This window comes from Apodemus sylvaticus, chromosome 11 (assembly GCF_947179515.1).
Source record: "Apodemus sylvaticus chromosome 11, mApoSyl1.1, whole genome shotgun sequence".
In the NCBI taxonomy this organism is placed as follows: Eukaryota; Metazoa; Chordata; class Mammalia; order Rodentia; family Muridae; genus Apodemus; species Apodemus sylvaticus.
In genome coordinates, this window is record NC_067482.1 from 58205369 (window position 1) to 58224624 (window position 19256).

The 19256-nt window shown below is 49.6% G+C and overlaps 2 protein-coding genes across 4 annotated transcripts in view; one reads left to right on the plus strand and one right to left on the minus strand.

Annotated features, from left to right (window-relative positions):
* Ccdc149 (coiled-coil domain containing 149) overlaps positions 1-5655 on the plus strand; it is a 94853-nt gene extending 89198 nt beyond the window's left edge. For 2 of the 3 annotated variants that reach the window (XM_052199203.1, XM_052199204.1), the window contains exon 12: positions 2926-5655. In XM_052199203.1, coding sequence (XP_052055163.1) covers positions 2926-3347 — 422 coding nt within the window. In that variant the 3' untranslated portion in view covers positions 3348-5655. The remainder of the gene's footprint in view (positions 1-2925) is intronic. The other variant, XR_007980225.1, reaches the window with a different exon arrangement.
* A 4903-nt stretch (positions 5656-10558) lies between these two features.
* Positions 10559-16079, minus strand: Sod3 (superoxide dismutase 3). The gene is made up of 2 exons (XM_052199290.1): positions 15929-16079; positions 10559-12130 (listed from the first exon to the last, which is right to left on the minus strand). The coding sequence occupies exon 2, from the start codon at positions 12099-12101 to the stop codon at positions 11367-11369; it is 735 nt and encodes a 244-aa protein (XP_052055250.1). The 5' UTR covers positions 12102-12130; positions 15929-16079; the 3' UTR covers positions 10559-11366.
* Between the last annotated feature and the right edge of the window lie 3177 nt (positions 16080-19256).

Below are 19256 nucleotides of genomic sequence, written 5' to 3' on the forward strand. Positions count from 1 at the left end.
AGAGAAGGCACAGAGGAGATGGCGGGGCTGATCAGAGGATGTGGATCTGACGCTACAGAGCTCACCAGCGAGGGACTGGAGAGAGACCCAAGTCATTACTCAAAATTAAGAAAGGAAAAGTGGTGGAACCATTACAAAGTGGGGCCCAGAGCAAGGCAGTCAGGTGCGTGGGCACACTTTCCGAGAGGCGAGGGGGACCCCATCACCCTCTTTGTTTTTCTCTACCTTCCCTGTCCCAGTGAACTCGTTCAGTTTACCCTGTGCTTCAGGCATAGCATGCGGCCTGGCACAGAGCCAGAGAGTGGAGTAGAGCCAGTCTGAGCTTAGCCCTGACCAGCTACAAAGAAATGCGACTCAGACTGTGGTTATTTTATTCGGCTTTAATAATTACTGGTGGGTCACCCCGATCTACTCTTCGAACTGCTAGCCTGGCTACCTTCCCCCAGTAGTGTACCCCAGATACTTGCCATTTCTCCTGGCAGATCCCACCCCCTCCCCTCTCCTCCTCGTTCTGTCCTATCTCTCCTCTTCCAACCAGGTCACTCCAAACCCGCCTACCTCTAATCCCTCCAGTAATTGGCTGTAGCCAATTTTTATTTAACCAATAGTTTGAAATGAAGGAACAAGGTTTGCACAACACAAGCTTGTAAACATAAGCCTGGACCTTACAATCCATGGCAATAGACCAAACAAGAGAGCTTATTATGGGCTAGCACCCCTTAAACTGTAAGCTGAGATCTAAGAGTGAGGGAAGGAGCTCAGGGGGAGAGAGATTGCCTGGCTTGTACAAGGCCCTAGGTTCGATTCCCACTAACACCCCCAACACACACAGACGCACACAGACACAGACACGCACAGACATAGACACAGACATAGACACAGACATAGACACACACACACACACAGACACACACACACATGCACACACACACTGCCTTTTCTTTTTTTTTAAGATGCTTGTCTCCATGTTTGTTACCATAACGACAGGCATCCCCAGTTCTCCCCACCTGTGTTATATTTCTACTCAAAAAAGAAAAGTAAAATTCCACTTTTAAGGTGATCTTAAATGTTCAGATGCTATCAGACACGTCAGTTGAGGCTCCTGACATCATGGACCATAAGATAAACCATGTCACGTGTGTAGAGCAGCTCCTAGCAGAGAGGCACATGAAGTAAGACTCAGCTGGTCTGACTTTAGAGCTGGAGAAAACTGGTTCGTGCAGAGACCTAAGGGGTCTCATGTCAGGCCTTGCTTTCTAGAGGAACTGAACCATGACAAAGTTCATACATAAATGATATATGGTGTGGCTTTGCTAGAGGAACTGGGATCCACCAGCAGACAGGCGAAGGACCGGGTTCTTAGTGCAGAATGCAGGATGATGCTTCAGCTGTTCCCAGCTGGAGCTGAAATGTCTTGGAGTTTCCAGAGAGTTGCTGGTATTACTTCTAAGCTGGTGTATGACATCAGCTGTTCCCAGTCGCCCTTCCACCATGCCATCTTCCTCTGCCTGCTTTTCTGTGGGCTGCCAACTGGAAGGTGCCTTGTCCATTCTGGCCAGGTCTTTCCATGAATACTGATCACTCTCCCACATACCGATCCTCTCTGAAAGGGCCCCAGACACATGCAGGTGTAGTTCACAAGTCCTGGATTCTCTTCAGCCAGACGAGTTGACTCTAAACCTATCACAGGTATGTTGGTTGGCTGGAAGGATCCGTGCAGGTGTCCTTATAGCCGTGTGTCCATGTGCATATCCTTGTATCCGTGCATATATACAACCTGGGAAACTGAGGCTGCAGGTCATCAGGAGGGGACCAGTAGGACCTTGCGAAGAAAGTGAATGGTGTCAAAGCTAATCTGGAATCAGTAAGGCTCCCCACAAAGGTGCGATGTGAGAAACCGACAGGAACACGTGTTCCCCCCACCTCCTGCCAGTCTTCCACAGTCTAGCCCCACCAGCTAGCTGTCAGCCCAAGAACCTCCCTGCACATGTCCAACGGCAGGCCTGACTGTAGTGTTGTTCTGCTGCGGTTCTAGTTAGGAGTACCAGGAAATATCCCTGGGGCCTTCAGTGTTTGCACCAAGACCTTTGCTCATGCTAAACCCACCCAGCTGTGTGCCTTCCATATTCTTCATCATGGCTGTTCCTGAGGTCTCAGAACGCACTGACTTGTGGGAAACCCACAGCCTAGTATTGAATACACGTGTCTTGGTATTAAGTGCTGTTTGTTCTTCCCTGGTCATACAATGCCACTGTTACTTATTAGGTCAGGGAGGGATATCAGAGTGAGAAACTGAGGCCAGACGTGATCATAGAACAAGTGAGTAGGGAAACGGGCATAAGGGCCCAGCTCCCAGGACCCGCCCCTTGGCTTCTGACTCCTGGTTCTTGTACCTCTAGAATTTCTTATTGACAGAGGAATTTAAGGCCAAGAGTCTGGAGCCTCAGGAGAAAGCTTGAAGCTGTTTGTACGTAGCCTTCTATCTGAAGCTGGGCAAACATCGGGGGTCCCCTCAGAGAGTAAGGAGCTGATGGAGACTGAGAGATGGGATGATACTAAACCTCCCCAAGCTATCCTTCTCTGAAGGCAGCCGGAATCCCTGTCCATCCATAAAGGCCCTCAGCTTCCAAAGGACAACCTTTGCCCTCAAATTTAGTCTTCCATGGTCACAGGAGGTCAATAGTAATAAGGCATGGGTTTTCGGGAAGCTGTGACTTAGTCTTCATTGGACAAGGTGCTGGCTTGGCTTCTCCACATGGGTCCTTGGGTCCCCCTGGCCTCTGGAGCCCTGCCTGGACGAGGGAAGAGTAATAAACCATTGGTTCTTAAAGGCCTTGGGCAGGTGGCTAGGTGGGAGTTATCAGGAGAGGAAGGTGAGAGCAACCTGCTGCCTCAGGTTTAATGCTGCCCCTTGCTTGTTTTCAGGGGAGATTCAGAAGCAGGAAGAAGATGAGAGCCGTGGAGCTGCTGAGGCGCTGACAGAGCCTGAGGATGCTGGGAAGCCTGCTGTCAGCCCCGCAGCCCCGCCACCGAGCGACATGAACAAGCACTCGGCCTTTCATCATCCTGCAGGGCCCCAGCCGCCTTCAGAAGAAGTAAGCACGTTGGGGAGGGAGAGCATTCAACTGACGGATGGACAGGAGGCTGCAGACCTGGAGGAAGCTCCCACGGGGGAACAGAGGTGTGAGCCGGGGCTGTCCCCATCTAGCCTGGCCTCCCAGGAGGAATACACCACCGCTCTCCAGGACCACTTGCCTTCCACACAGCCAGAGGTCAAAGCATCCAGCACGGGAGGTGACAGAGGCGTCTCAGAGGGTGGAGACACAAGAAGCACTGTGCAAACATGACGGGGAGAGACTGACAGGGTGACACACTGAAGGCACCAGGGACAGCGAGGGAAGGCTGAGGCCTCGGAACAGCCGTCCAAAGCCCCCTTTCCACTGGACACCTTCCTGTCTGCAAATGAGAAAACACTCTGATCCCGCTACAAGCTGGGAACACCCAATGGTGCCAGCTCTGTCTGACTTATGAAAGCTGGTCTGTGAGTTTCTCGGTGTCACCTCTCTCTGCTGAAGACGTGCTGCTGTGAACATGGCTGGGCACAGGAATCGTGGTTGCCATATGGCTGCCTCTCCACATCCCTCTTCCTGTCAGCATTTGTTTTATTAGAGAGAAGACGTTTTTCTATTAGCATTTAATGTTGTCCATCAAGACAATGGGACAAGCTAGGGAAGCAAGGGGTTTTTTCCCTGGGTCTCAGTCTTGGGAATAGCTAGGTGGCTGGAAGGAAAGATGTAATTGAATGAAATGTGTTCACGAGGCCATGGCTGCACTTTGTCGTGCGGTGGTCTCTGAGGATCCCCCAGCAGTGGGGACTCTTTGCACCCAGTATTTCACAGTGGCAGGTGGGAGGGACTAGAGCAGGCTGGGGAAGTTTGGCTGCAGGTAGGAGAGGCTGTTTGCTGACTGGGTGCAGATCTGAGTGTCCTAGCCTAGGTGTGGAGGCTTCACTGGTCTGGAACGATGGGTAGCAAGTGTCTGCCAGTGAGGGACTTTTTAGTGGTAATCTGATTTTTGTGTTGTTGTTGTTTAGATGACATTAGAAATACTAGGTATCTTTATCCAGCCCAAGCTGCATATAGGATGGTGGGGTTATCTGGGGTTTGGGAAAAGCTTAGTGTTACCCCAGTTTCTTACACCACTGAAGAATCCTAATAGAATTTTGCATCTAGACTCCCAGGGGCCAGAACTGATCTCAGAAACTCCAGCTAGAAAGAACTCAAATGTGTTTCCATTCATCCTAAACCCTTTCTGTGCCCTGGGACTCTCAGGGACAAGGACACACCTTCTGATGGGAGCCTCACTGCCCTGTTTATCACTCTGTATTTCCTTCTGTGCCCTGCCCCCTGAAGGCCAGCCCTCTAGGGAAGGAGGCTGTGAGCCTGCAAGTTTACACAGGCCAACAGTCCCGAAGATGCCTTTTCGATGGACGGGGTCCGCAGCTGGCTTTCAGGTCAAGTGGTCAATATTGCGTCGGACACCAGAATGGCTAAGGGAAACCCAGCCAGATGTGACTCAGTAAAAAGAAAACAAACACTCTCCCCTCCCAGAAGCTATGGTTTGGACACACATCCAACAAATGGACACTTCTTTGCGGCCATTTATCACTTTCAGGTAAGGAGGGGTTTAGAGTAAACTCTAGCACAGTCTAGTAGGGCGGGAAGCTGCAGGGGGCCCCGGGGTCTGTGCTTTAGGGAGCCAGGATAAAAGGGGACCCTAGCTTGAGCTCAGTGTATCCAGCCAGCACCGAAGGCACCTGTGCTACTACATGGAGCGAGTCATTAAGCTGATGTTGTTATGTACATGTAACTATGACAACAACATCCCCACTTTTGCTATGTCTACCCAACATGGTTCTTCTGCTCTGTAGACATTAAAGAGAATACAGTCACTACTTACAGTTTCCCTTGGTCTTTCTTAAATAGTTGGCTGTAGCATTGTCTCCTCAGCTCTGCTGTATGACCTGCATCTACCCTGGTTTTCCCGGCAGCAGCTCATACTCAGAGACATTTAAACAGCAGGGAAATGAATTCTGTTGTGTGACCAGAACATCTGAAGCGGAGCATCTTGGAACTACTTCAGGAATTTCCCAGGGATCTCCTATCTTTGCTTGTTTGGGTCAGTTGAGGTTCCTGGCTATAACAGCTTCACATATCACCTATTATCACATATATTCGAAGGCACAAGGGTGTCTCTCCACGCATATGTATAAACATCTTTTAAGAGGCAAAGGGGTTTCTGCCTGTGCTGGCTAGTTTTGTGTGTCAACTTGACACAGGGTAGAGCTATCACTGAGAAAGGAGCTTCAGTTGGGGAAGTGCCTCCATGAGAACCAGCTGTGAGGCATTTTCTCAATTAGTGATCAAGGGGAGGGGGCCCCTTGTGGGTGGTGCCATACCTGGGCTGGTAGTCTGGGGTTCTATAAGAGAGCAGGCTGAGCAAGCCAGGGGAAACAAGCCAGTAAGAAACAAGCCAGTAAGAAACATTCCTCCATGGCCTCTGCATCAGCTCCTGCTTCCTGACCTGCTTGAGTTCCAGTCCTGACTTCCTTTGGTGATGAACAGCAGTGTGGAAGTGTAAGCTGAATAAACCCTTTCTTCCCCAACTTGCTTCTTGGTCATGATGTTTGTGCAGGAATAGAAACCCTGACTAAGACACTGCCATACTTTTTTAGTCACAATTACACACCTATGCCTAAACACCTAGCTAGGAGGTCTTATCTTTGTGATGGGTATAGGTTGCTCAAGGTACACTCTCTGGGTTATCCCTGGACATAAGACACTGAAAGAGATACAGATGAAACAAAATCATGTCTCAGGCAGCAGAATGAGCCATTTAGGTGGACTTGACCCCTACAGATCTTTTCTGTTCTTGTTTAGTAATGTACAATATTACGTTGCCAATAGGTCTGGGCTGGGAAGCAACTGCAGTTGACTAGGGAAAGGGTGTGTCCTCTCCCTCCTCCCCAGTTATGGTCTGCTCTGTTTCCTAGTTTCCTCCCATCCTTGCTTCCCCTCTAGGTGTGCTGTCCTGTTAGCTTTCTACTGTAGTTAGTTGGTTAGTTAGGCAGTTAGTTGGTCACCAGAATGCAGACCACAGTCTACAGAGATACGTTGATAGTCCTGAAAGAGAGCTTGTTTGAAATCTGCACTTTGCATTTTCTGTGCCGGGGATCTCTTAGGTGTGAACAGTCCACAGCAGGTGTGTGGAATTAGATTGGTGCTTGAGAAACCCGCCTTTCTCACTCTTGCTCTCTCCCATCCCAAGCCCCGTGTGTCACCCTCTTCATTCCTCTGAGCCCTACTAGCCAGGTCTCTGGTAGAGCCTCTCCCCACAGCTAACCGGAGTCAACTGAATTAGCGTAGGCTCCAGTGTGGTTTCCTAACACACTCCCATCATCCATCACGATGCCAAGTTCTAGAAAGGGCCCAGGTGGTGGCATTCCACACAGTGGATTCTTAGTACACTCCTGCCCTGAGAGAACCTGTACCTGCGTCACTATCTGGCATTGACAAGGTCGTTTTACTTGCTCATTAATATGATTCTTCCCTATCTGTCACTTTACAATGACAACTTGCTTGTGTCCTTCTTGGTTTTCTTCGCCACACCCCCAATACACACAGATCCAGGTGCTTTTCAGCCTTTATTGTGTAGCCATGTGAATGCCTGGACTCTGCCCTCCTCTTTGGAAATCTCTGCTGGAATATTCTGGAAGATGCGTTTGGAAGCATCCTTCCTGATTCTGAGTCCCCCCTCAGGAGGCAGCAGGTAGGCAGTCCAAAAGCCCAACAGGGGCCATGAGATCACCGTTAATGCAGTCCTTTCCCCTAGGAGACTGAGCAGAGAACCCCTGAAGATCAGAGCGGAAGACAGGCAAGCAGGAGAGGCTCTAATTAGAGGGAAAAGCAAGAAAAGTAGGAGCTCTTGGTCTCTCCAGAGTATGCACACAAAACCAAAACACCATGACTCAGCATGGTGGCAATTTACACCTCTCACTAAATGGCAATGGTTTCTTTGGCTGTGTAGGGCAAGTCCACACAACACTGAAAAGTTTCACTTTAGCAAATCTGTGTGAAACACCCCCAACCCCACCCATTGTGTGGGGAGGGAATGCAACTGAGCTCGGGATGCTCCTTTGATATGGCTCACCTGTTAAACAGGAGTTGGGGTCGAGCTCCAGAATGGAAGTGAGGGTCTGGCAGGGGTTGGGGGCAAGGGAACAACATAAAAATCCAGGTGTGGTGGCACGCACTCATCCAAATACTAATCCCAGTGTTTGGAGACGAAATGGACAGAGGGTCCCTGGGGTGCCCTGGGCAACCAGGTTAGTTACGTGGTAAGTTTCGGGCCAATGAGAGACCCTATCTCAAAACAACAAAAATAATGGACTGTGCCTGAGGAGTAACATCTCCAATTGTCCCCTGACAGCCACACGTGCATGCATAGACACTGTACACATACAACACTAAGTCACCTTAAGTACATTGTACTGTTTCTAAAAATGTTGATGATGATGATAAGTTCCACTCCTTTGCACACAGTGTACTGGTTCCTCCAATGTCGTGTATCATGTAAACTAGATCTTGTGCCATTGTTACCTCAACTAAAGAGGCCTGGAGGCTGGGGAGATGGTTTAGTGAGTAAAGAACTGGCAGGGGACTGGAGTTTAGATCCCAGCATCCATATAAAATTCTGGTCCTTGGGGCAGCTTTCCTATAATACAAGCCTTTGGGAGGTAGAGCTCTAGACGAACCAAAACAACTCCAGAGTTAGTAAAAGTAAAAGACCTTGCTTCACTATGGAAAATGGAGAGGGGCCAAACAAGTCACCTGCCAACAAACTTGGGTCCCACACATATACACACACATCCATGTGCACATGCACACACACACTTGTTTGAAAACAAACATGAGATCATGAAGGAGTGTGCCCATGTACACACAAAACACACACATGCATGCAAAAGAAGGAGATGGAGTAAGAGGAGGAGGAGGTGGAGAAGGAGAGGAAGAGAGGAAGAAGGAGAAGAAGGAGGAGGAGAGGAAGAAGAAGGAGGAGGAGGAAGAGAGAAAGAAGGAGGAGGAGGAGGAGGAGGAGGAGGAGGAGGAGGAGGAGGAAAAGAGGGCAGGCTCTATAGCTCAGCGGCTAAAGGAGTTTGCTGCACATACCTAGCTACCTGAGTTCAATGCCCAGAATCTGTGTAATGGATTCCACAAGTTCTTCTCTGACCTCCACACATGCACCATGGCAACTACATGCTCCCATCCCCCACCCACCATTCACATGCACAAAATGAAACATTTTTTAAGTGTTAACTTTCCTGACTGGGAGATTAATAGTCTACATTATCTATGTCCTCCTTCCCCCAACCTTTCCCAAGGCCACGCCCAGGCTGGGCATTACTTCCAGTCTATGATAGCAACTCATGCCTTGTCATGTGCTACCTGAAATTTTTTGGTCATATGGCCATAGTGAAAACTATAGAGAATGTAAGGATTTTATGCATTTTGTCCAAACAGCAGATCTAAACTCAGTTGGTTTATTTCCTGTAGGCTTCCAAGTTGGTTAAAGCACTCACTGATTTGCTCTATTTTCTTAAGTTTTTTAGTATTTTTGTGTATGTGCACTAATAAGCCCCACTCAGAAAAAAAAAAATAAAAACATCCCTGCCATTCTGAGAAACAGCTTATCCCAACATCTAAAGATAGCATCCCTAATTATTGTCTACATTGTGTGTAAGCTATGCGGGATCGAGCATTATTCTGGCTTTACCAGCTGTGGGTAGGTGCAGCCATTACATCAAATGCTTCTAATTTTACAGAAAGAAATCAAAACAAGTGTGGGTTTAAGTCCCAGCGATGCACGCAAACCCCGTGAGTCAAACCGGCAAACTGATTAGCAAGCAGGCCAGGAAGTCAAAACAGCAAATATAAGGAGATCCATAAGCCAGATCTGTAAGATGAGGGGACTAAAAATAGAAGCCAGGGATCAAGTGAAGTCCAGTGGGCGGTCTTGGTGGCACACAAGATTTTGTGCCAAGAACCAGATGTCCGCATTATAGCTCCCAAACTTCTCCCTCTGCCTCTCGCCACCCCCTAACTGAAAAGACAGAGTTGTCTCCTATGGACTGTGGTTGGTTGACTGTAGAAATGCTTCATAGAAACCTCGGGTTGAAAGCCAGGTGGTGGTTCATACCCTTTAATCCCAGCACTCAGGAGGCAGAGGTAGGTGGTGGATCTTTCAGTTTGACACCAGCCTGGTCTACAGAGAAAGTTCCAGCACAGCCAGGGGTGCACAGAGAAACCCTGTCTCTCTGTGGCAAGCTTTCTTTTATTGAATTCCCCCTAGTTTCATGACACTCACTAACTTATAAGGTGTCCAGAGCCATTGTTAGGGCTAGCTCTTTGTCTGACTTTAGCTGGAGCTGTTCTTAGACTAATTGGATTTGTATTAAATATGCCTGTTCTGCTGAACATCTCTCACAAACAACCCCTGATTTAGTCCTCAAAACAACCCTGTGCGACGACTATATTTTACATAGGTTCTGTGATATGTTCAGGTCACACAGTTTAGAAGCATGAGGCAGAGCTGGGGCTCCATCAGGTCTTTCTGTGTGAGCCTATGTCGTCAATGAGCACGCTGTAGTCATTCCTTTGCTTTTACAGAGAAGTGCACTGCCCTCTTGTTGTTTTCCTGGTGTTTCTTGTCTCTGGGCCCAAGGGAGAGTGGCTAACCCCATGACTGGACGGAATAAATATGGATTGGGTCTGCTAGGATGTTCAGGGGCCCACCCACCCAAGAAGAACAGAGGCAAGTGATGAGAAGCACCTGCTGATCCCAAGCCTGGCTTCCCCATGGTTCTGAGTTGGCCATCGCATGGCAACAAAGGAGAGGATCTGACTGTCACGGACTGCGTTCCTCTCCATCACGGGTCCCCATGCCCTTGGCATCTCAGCAGCACAGCTTCTAACTATGGAAACAGGGTACACTCAGCGCAGGGGAAGGGTTTCCGACTGTGGTTCAGTTCGTCTGACAGCTGAGATCTGGGAGAAGCGGAGGCTGCCTGGAAGAACCAGCTTGGGAAGCCTGCGCTAGGAGGCAGGTACTAGCACACTCAGATTGGGTGTGTAAAGGTATAGGTCATGCAGAGGCTGATCTGGGGACATCTGGGGAGCTGCATGCCTGTGTATCTCAACACTTACCTCATTCTCCTCAGGCTAGGGACTCCAGCCTGGGGCTCACTTCACAGCAGATGGGTTGTATTCCCCTATCTTTGAGTTCTTTGGCTCCCAGCTCTATCGGTATCCTTTGATAAAGAAGCCACACACATGCCCATTTAAGTGTCCTTGTTAATCCTCAGTCCTCCAAAAGGCATAGCAATTAGTGACAGAACCTTCTATCATTAGAGGAGGAGACCTGCAAACTCTCAGGGATATTTTGGGGGAGGAAAAAAAAAACTAAGCTGCAAAGTCTCAAGTACACAAGGCCAATGCAGGACTGAATTGCTGGGGTTTTAATGAGCAACATAAAGGTTTCCAAATACTCTCTGGAAGGAGCTGATCTCCCCGGGGTGCAGGCACCATATGGGAAACAGATGAAAACAGAACCAGCCCCCCCCCCCATCCCCGCAGAAGGTCATCAGGAACGTGGAATCTTGGGGGTGGGGGGGTGTCAGAGTGGTCCCGGAGCACCTTGGAGGAACAAAGGGAAGAAAAAGGTCTCCAGGAAAGAGAGGCGTCTCAGGTGCTAGGGGAAGAAAACGAAAGCGGGCAGGAGGAAGTGGGGTGGGCAATATTTCAGTACACCCCAAGGGAGCATTCTCAAAGGTGCTAAGAGGTCCTCAGAGTAGGAGCGTGTCTGAGCACATGCGATCTCTGGGGAGAAAGAGGGGGTTCTCTGGGAGCAGACTCAAAGTCGGTCTCTAGGGGCTTGTGGGATTGTCTTGGGACACAAAGGGATTCAAGGTGGATCTAGAGCACAAAGGGGTTCTGGGTCTGTGGAGGTACATAGGCATGAAAGGATGTCTGGGTTACCCAAGGTGTTCTGGACACAGAGGAACGGTGTCTGCGGCACGTGGGAACATCTGGGGCGCGTGGAGGTGGCGGAGGAGGTTCATGGAGGCATCTGGGGCCACACAGAGGTGTCTGGCATGCATGGAAGCGTGTGGGGCGCGCAGAGGCAACTGAGGTGTCTAGGAGGCCTCTGACTGGGTGCCCGGACGCCTCTGGGGTGACTGGAGGCATCTGGGGGGGCGCATGGAGGCATCTATGCGTACAGCGGCTGGGCTCGGAGACCCTGAGCGATGCTTAGGAGGTCTTGCACTCGCTCTCCCGCCGCCGCTTCTTGCGCTCCTTAGTCAGGTTCTCCCAGGCCTGGGAGTTGCTGGTGCCGACCACGCAGCAGGCGAGCCGGCGACCTGCGTTGCCGTTCTGCAGGCTGGCCTGGTTGCCACCTTTACCCAGGTCGTCCTCGCCGGCGTGGACCACCACAGCGCGGCCCAAGATCGAGTGCGGCCCAGCCAGGGACGCCGTCAGGCCGGACCGGTGCCGCCAGAGTTGGCCATTGTGCACCGCGAAGTTGCCGAAGTCGCCTGGGTGCTGCGGGTGCGGCACGTCCAGCGGATTGTAGTGCGGTCCGGTGGAATCACAGCCCTGGCTCAGGTCCCCGAACTCATGCACGTGGATGGCGCGGTAGGAGGTATTCTGCTCGGCTGGGAAGCCCTCCAGATTGAAGTAGGCCTCAACCCTGGAGCCGGTCCCCAGCTGCCGGAAGAGGATCAAACCAGTGACCTGTGGCTGATCCGGGGGCAGTGTGGCTGATGGCTGTACCCTGCAGACTGCGTGCATCTCCCTGGCATCCACCTCCCGTTGTCGTCCTAGTTCCATCCAGATCTCCAGCACTTTGGCATGTGTGTCGCCTATCTTCTCAACCAGGTCAAGCCTGTCTGCTAAGTCGATGCCGGACTCCCCGGGATCTGACATGGTCCAGGTGACAGAGCCACAGGCCGCCAGTAGCAGGCCGCAGAACAGGAAGGCCAACATGGCTGAGGTCCTGTGGAATGCCCCCAAACCTGTGGGAGGAAAGCAAGTCTTAGCCACTTGAAAATTCCAATCTCGGGGACTTCACCCTCACATCCCAAACCCACAGTCCCCGAGAGATTGCCTGGGTCTTCTCACTTTTTTTTGGGGGGGGGGGAAGGGCAAAAATGTGTCTCCAGGCACAATGTTGGGAACTGTGTTTACAAAAGTGCCAAAAGCCTGCATTCAAAAATTCTCCATATTGAATAGCTGGAGGGAGTCTTATGGCTCTCTCTCTCTCTCTCTCTCTCTCTCTCTCTGTGTGTGTGTGTGTGTGTGTGTGTGTGTATATATGTGTATGAGATGCGGGGATCTCACTGCCTTTCTAGATCCCTATCTCTTCCCACCTCCCTGCCTGATCTCCTCCCAGGCTCTTTCTTCTGACAGGCAGTGAGACTTCCTTTTGCTGCCATCTTGGATTTTGCCTGCACTGAGTCCTCTTTCTCAAGTGTCAGCACCCTGTTCCCTACGACACAGGTGACTTGGAGCTTGTGATGGTAGCAACTCAGTTTTCTTCATGATTTCTCCCTTGAGTACCTGCAATAGTTTCCTAACTGGTCCTCAGCCTGTGTCTGTCTCTGAGTCTCTGTGTTTCTGATTGTCCCTTCCTGGTCCTGTCCAGCTCCTAGGTCCACCCCAGGCACAGGGTACATAGTTACTGAATGAAGATGCAGGTGCTCAAGCCGTTCTAACACAGTTCTCAGACTGAAGTTTGAGCCGTGTGCTGGGGACACGGGGGAGAGGGGGTAGTGCACAGATTTAAAACACTACATCCATTCCATAAATATGTAAAATTACATATCAATTTCACAAAATTTAAGTTCTAATCTAACATTAGAAAGGACAGGGGCTGGATTTTGAAACAAAGGACACAGGAGAAAGACAATGTATACAATCTTGGGACAGAGATGGACACAGAGAGACAGCCTTAGGACTAGTTAGGAGGGCATTGCAGGAGCCAAAGCAGAAACCATGAAAACTATTACTCAATGGAGTTGGCAGAGACGGGCATGGGTGTGGTGGCAGTGGCAGGAAGGGAAAGAGAGACATGGTTGCCAAATGCCAAGGTACCCCAAAGAGAAGAATGTGTGGGTGTTTATATGTACCTGGTTCAAGAAGTAGGCTAGGATGCGTGCAGTGGTGGGGACGTCCGGAAGCTCAGGTCTGGCATTGGGGGAGGCTAGGCGATTGGCTTAGTGTAGAGTGTGTACATCAGGTTCTATGTGCGTGTGTGTGTGTGTGTGTGTGTGTGTGTATCAGTCTGTGTAGGAGCCCAAGGTTAACATCAGATATTTTTCTCAGTTGCTCTCACTGAGATGAATCTTGTTGACTGGCTGCTAGTCTAGCAAGCCAGATGGGGACGTTCTAGTTCCTCCTCCAGGGCGCTGGGGTTACAGGTGGACCGTGGAGCCCAGCCAGCTTTTTGCACAATTTTTGGGGATCCAAACCCCTCATTTTTGCTTCACCCACTGGGCCATCTTTTTAGCCTGGATTCTAGTTTTTCAAACCACGATGATTCTAATTCAGAGGCGCTTAACTGGATTTTGCTTTTTTTTTAAAGTTTAAATATCCTGGTGCCCAATCAAAGACAACGGAGAGGCACAGAACCCAATCTCAGTTACAATGCTGCTGACTCATTTGATATGTGGGTGATTGATTCCAGGAGGCCTCGTGGATTCCAAAATCCATGGATGCCCAAGTCCCTTACATAAGATAGCAAGATGTGTGCACAGAAACAGCTCAGATGGTCCTGGATTCTTTAAAACATGCCTGGATGGCTTACTGCAGTTACCAGGGTAAATGCTGCACAAAGCGTCATCGCAAGAATAAAAGGTCTGTGTGTATGTTCCGTGCAGGCGTTGGGTGGGGCTTTTGTCTGTTTGAGTTTTGTAATTTCTGTCTGAGGTTGTCTGCGGTACATAACCCAAGGACACGGGGGTGGGGTGGGGTGGCTCTACTGTGACTTCATAGAGCTGCAATCCATGGCCTCGGCTCCTTACCTGTAAAATAAGACCAGTTCTGATATCGAGGGCCACGATGAGGGTCAAGGCAGATATTTATAAATGAGATACTTTCACACTTTAAAGGCTGCCCTAGGGGATTAATGACGCCTCCAAGGGGCCGGTTGAAGGTCACCTGTGCTCTCAGAGTCCTTCCGCAACCCCTGAATTGGTGCCATTTAAAATGAATGGAATGTGAGTTCTTTCCGAAGCTGTTATAGAAGGACAATTTAGTGTGGTGATTATAAGAATGGATTCGGGAACTCACCCCATGAATCTAAAACTTGACTACCACTTACGCTCTGAGGTTATCTGCCAGCGCTGCTCCTAGGCTCAGTCACAATCCCGCTAAGCTCCAAGCTGTAGACGGGTCTGCTTCCTCTCTGGGCCTGACTCTCCTTTGCAAGCAGGCATGGGCATACTGACCTCTGGGAAGCTTGCTACCGGGCTTCAAAGAGAAAACTGAATTGCCGGCACCTGTTGAATATTTGGACCATGCACTGTTAAAAAAGCCTTTGGCATATGTGAATTGTATACATATGTAGGTGTGCATGTTTGTGTGTGTACATCTATCTGTGTGTGTGTGTGTGTGTGTGTATGCATGTATATACTGATTCAGCTAGATTAATAGGCCAGCAAGCCCTCCAGTCTCCATAATTGTGCCTGGCTTTTACATGGACTCTGGAGGTTTGAATGGAGTCCCGAGGTTTGAATCCCGGTAAGCACCCTATGAGGTGGGTGCTTATCTGGATACAAGTGGGCAGAAAGCTGGGGGCACGGAAGTGAGGCTCTCTCCCAAGGTTGCGTATTCACCGAAGAGCTAAGGGCAGGATTTGGAAGGGAGTGGAGGTCTCTCAAGCCCAACTTCAGAAGCACACCACACTTGACGTCTAGAGCTCTCAGAGAGAGCAAGTTCTCAGAAAAGGCTACTGCCAGAGAGAAGCTGTGGATGCTGCTGTGAGGACCCTCAGCTCAGGGGTTCTGTGAAGACCAAGGAAGGAGAAGTTACCCAGAAAAAGGCTTGAGAAGAACAAAGATATTAGGTCTTGGGGGACAATGAGAAAGTAAAATCAGACCCTCTCCCTTTAGATGTGGCCTAGTGTGGCACTGCAGTTAAAGCTCTGGGGAGAGGGTGAAGTAACAGGGGCAGCCTTATGCATCTGGGCCCGGGATCTCTCACTGGACAGGGACTCTGACCCTCTCCGGAGGCAGCCTGTCACTCAGGAATGTTCTGTGCTCACGATTCGCTTCAGGAACTCTTCCTGCAAAGTCTAGAGCAAAATCCGACTAGAGTGTGTTTGTGGGCTTTTCTAAAAATGAACTTTTTTTAAAAAAAAATACTCTTACAAAACAAAACAAGAACATCTTTCCTCACTGCCAGGTAAACCTAGACCCCTTGTTGGCATGTCTCCTTTCCTCAGATATTTTCAAGAAGCCTTTGCTGTAAGCCAGAGCTGACAGAACCTCGGTGACTCGTCCTCCATAACTCCAACACCCAAGCCTCTCCGTGTCCAAAGACAGCCTTCCATCCATGACATTTATAGCATGGAAGACCTCTTGGACCAGCCACTACAGGCCCAAGGCAGAGAGTGCTGTCCCACCACGGTCCTTCCCATCTTCCCTTGACTTCACTCCCCACTCTAGAAAAGCCATGCGGTCACTAATCTGGTTTCTCTTCCACAAACATGACTGAACCTTCTCCAACAAGTGCCGGCTGCCCAACCCAGTTTCTAAAACTTAAAAAGCACACTCACTCCTGAAAGAAGGACTTGAACCTCATTTGGCACGCACCTGTCAAGCTCGCCCAAGAGCGCGTTCCCTCTCTCTGGTGAAGTGCAGAGCAGCACCAGCTCAAGAGGCCTGAGGAAGAGCCTCTGAGCTGCCTCCCTAGAGCTGTCCAGCTGGCTGTGAGCAGCAGGGAGGCCAGCCCGGGGGAGTGGTCAGAAAAGGGAAGGTCATTGGGCTGGCTGAGAGGAGAAAAGCCAGCCTGGCTGTCCCTAGTGGTAAAACTGCTGCCTCCTCCTCTCCCTCCTCCTCCTCTTCCTCCCCCCTCCTCCTTTTCCTCCTCTTCCTCCTCAGTCTCCTTTTCCTCTTATTCCTTCCTCCTCCTCTTTTTCTTCTCCCTCCTCTTTGTCCCCCTTGTCCTCTTGCTCCTTCCCCCCCTCCTCCCCCTCTTCTTCTCCTCGTCCTCCACCTCCCAGTTCCTTTCCCTTTGCTGCTTCCTCTTGCCAAGTATGCCTTTCGTGACTTCCCTGGCTTGTGGTGACGGACGCAGTCAGTGACCTTCAGAACGCAGCAGGGGAGCAGAAATGAGAAAGAAAATAGTCTTGTTTGAAGAGGCACAATGGTCTCTTTATTGAAGGGCTTTTGCTTTTCCCCTGACTCCTGTAGCTATTGACTTCTTCTGCTGGATGCTGGTCTGTGTTTAGGACAGACGCGGGGACTTGGCAGCTGAGCGTGACACTCTCTCCAGACCTGAGCACCACACGAGGTGTGGGGCAGGCATGGTAGCCTGCCTTCACAGTCTTACCATTTCCTACCCATGTGTTCCTGAAACTCCCCCCTTTCCCTCGCTCTCAGCATCTGTGATACAGGCAGGGACGTGAATAGTTCCCATCCCCAGAGAGTCAAAAGAGTAATCCCAGTAGCTGGCTTTCATAACATCAGTGAGTCAAATAGTGACCATAACAATAACAGTATGACTAATGTTATTGTCGCTGGTTAAAACAACAAAGGAGGGCTGTTTGTTTCTAAAACTAGGTCTCATTTAACCCAGGCTACCTTCAATTCCATCTGTACCTGAGGATTATCTTGAACTTTTAATCCCCCTGTCATCAGCTCCCAAATACTGGGCTTGCAGGCATTCACCGTCATGTTTATGTGTAGCTGGGGTCAAACACAGGCCTTCATGCATGTTAGGCTAGCACTCTGCCAACTGAGAGCACCCCAGGAAGACCGTTTGAAAACTACATAGACTGGAGGGGCCGCGAACCTTCAACCCCAGGATCCATATTTCTTTTGTTGTCATGAACTCCTGTCAATCACAGAAGCTCTTTCCAGAAACAGAAGGTTCTCCTTCCCAGAGAAGCACCCTTCCCCCAACCCTGGGGGAGGTCAGCTTGCTGCTGTCTGTGTGTCCCCTGAATTCCTTTGATAAATGGTTATTGGGTTCCTGCCCCCTGCCAGGCACCACACCACACATCACAGACGCAAAACTGCACAAGGTTCTGTCCTGTGTGGTTCACACTCTTAGGAAGAAAGCAGAGCAGCGATGGTACAGCTAGAGACAGGGGGACAGGATGCCCCCTGACCCCTCCAGTTGATAGGCCTGGCAGATGGGAAGTTTCTTCAGTAACCTGTTCTCTGCGCTCTACGTGCAGCTCAATGAACATCCGTCAGGTGGAGTCTTCTAGAAGCACTGTGTTTAAATACTGATGGTTCTGCCAGACAACTGTGTTTCAAGATCACTGCTTGGCTGAAAGGCCCACAGGAAAGGGCTTTGTCCAGAGGCAGCTGAGAAGCTGGCTTCCCTCGGGACTTCAGGGCTCTGGCCCATCTGTCCTGCATCTGTTTGGGGGCAGACAGCTCTGAGAATACCAGTTCAGCCCTGAACTCTTCATTTGCTGTTGGGAGTAGCTGTCGTCAACAAATGAGCTTACAGAGTGCCAGATACTAGCCACCACCCATCGCTGCCAGCCCCCATCAGCCACCCACCACCATAACCACCCACAGCCACCCATAACCATCCACACCACTCATAACCACCCATAATCATCCACAGCCACCCACACCTACCAGATCCTGGCTTCTCTTCCTGGCTTTTCCATTGATTTTGTTAAATCCTTATTTTCATTCAGTCCTTGAAATAATTCTTTCAAAAAAAAAATCCTGTTTATTTACTTATTTTATGTGAATATACTGTTGTATATTCAGACACACCAGAAGAGGGCATCAGATCCCATTATAGATGGTTATGAACCACCATGTGGTTGCTGGGAATTGAACACAGGATCTCTGGAAGAACAGTCAATGCTCTTAACCACTGAACCATCTCTCCAGCCCTGAAGTAATTCTTACATAAGCTCCTAGCTTCTGTTTTAAGGGGTACTATCTTCCATGAGCCTGATTTTATTTCAAGACTCAGGAAAGCATTCCTTTGTTCTGGGATTCTAGGATTAGTGTCAAGCCCCAATCACTTGCATTTTTTATGCACTCTAGGAGAAAACTGCTCTTTTTTTTTTTTCTTTTAACTCCATCCCTGTAACATTCTGTCCCCTCCCTTGGGTATGGTGATCTCATTACCTTCTTAGAAGCCAACTTTATTCCTAGAGGCAAAGCTAGTGGCTGGTGTCTTGGACACCATTTGTCATGGTCTAAGCACGAAGCATTCTGGGACAATGAGAGTCCAAGCTAATTGGTTGGGACTCCCCCCACAAGTCTTTGTTGACCAGGCTGGCCTTGAACTCACAGAGATCCACCTGCCTCTGCCTTCAGAATGCTGAGATTAAAGGTGTGTGCTACCACACCTGACTTTCATTGGGACTCTTAAAAGAGATATATCTTCTCTTTTCTGAATTGGAGGGAAGCCATGATTGATCACTGTGCTTAAAGATGGAGAACCTGTCTGAGGACAAGACCATGAGAAAGGCAATACAGTGAGACAGGACTGGGGGGAGGCCTCTCAGCCACACCAGAAGCTCTGCTCTCATTAGGTGAACTCTCTTCATAGTATAAGAAGGTATCATAGGTATCATGGTTAATGATAGTAGTAGTTTTGTAGATATTGATCCATCTACTCTATAGATAAGGACATCAGGTTCAGAAAAGGAAAAACTAGAGGGTCAAGATGCAAAGCTAGAAAATGGCCACTCAGGGTTTCAATTCATAAAATAGGCTTCGAGCCACATGCCTGTGCTCCCTGCTATTCAGGAGACTAAGGCAGGTGGACTGCAACCCTAGGCTAATCTGGGTTACACAACTCTCAAAAAAGCAATTTTCTCAAGTGTGGGAAGGTAGAACAGAGGGAGCATGCGTGCCTAGCATTCACGAAGCTCTGGGTTCAAGTCCCCCAAAAACCTAATCCAAGATGGGTTTCCAAAGCCTGGCCTCTTAATCATTG

Bases quoted from the DNA above. Each gene is read 5' to 3' on its own strand.
- Sod3 (XM_052199290.1), bottom strand. From the start codon at position 12,101: ATGTTGGCCTTCCTGTTCTGCGGCCTGCTACTGGCGGCCTGTGGCTCT.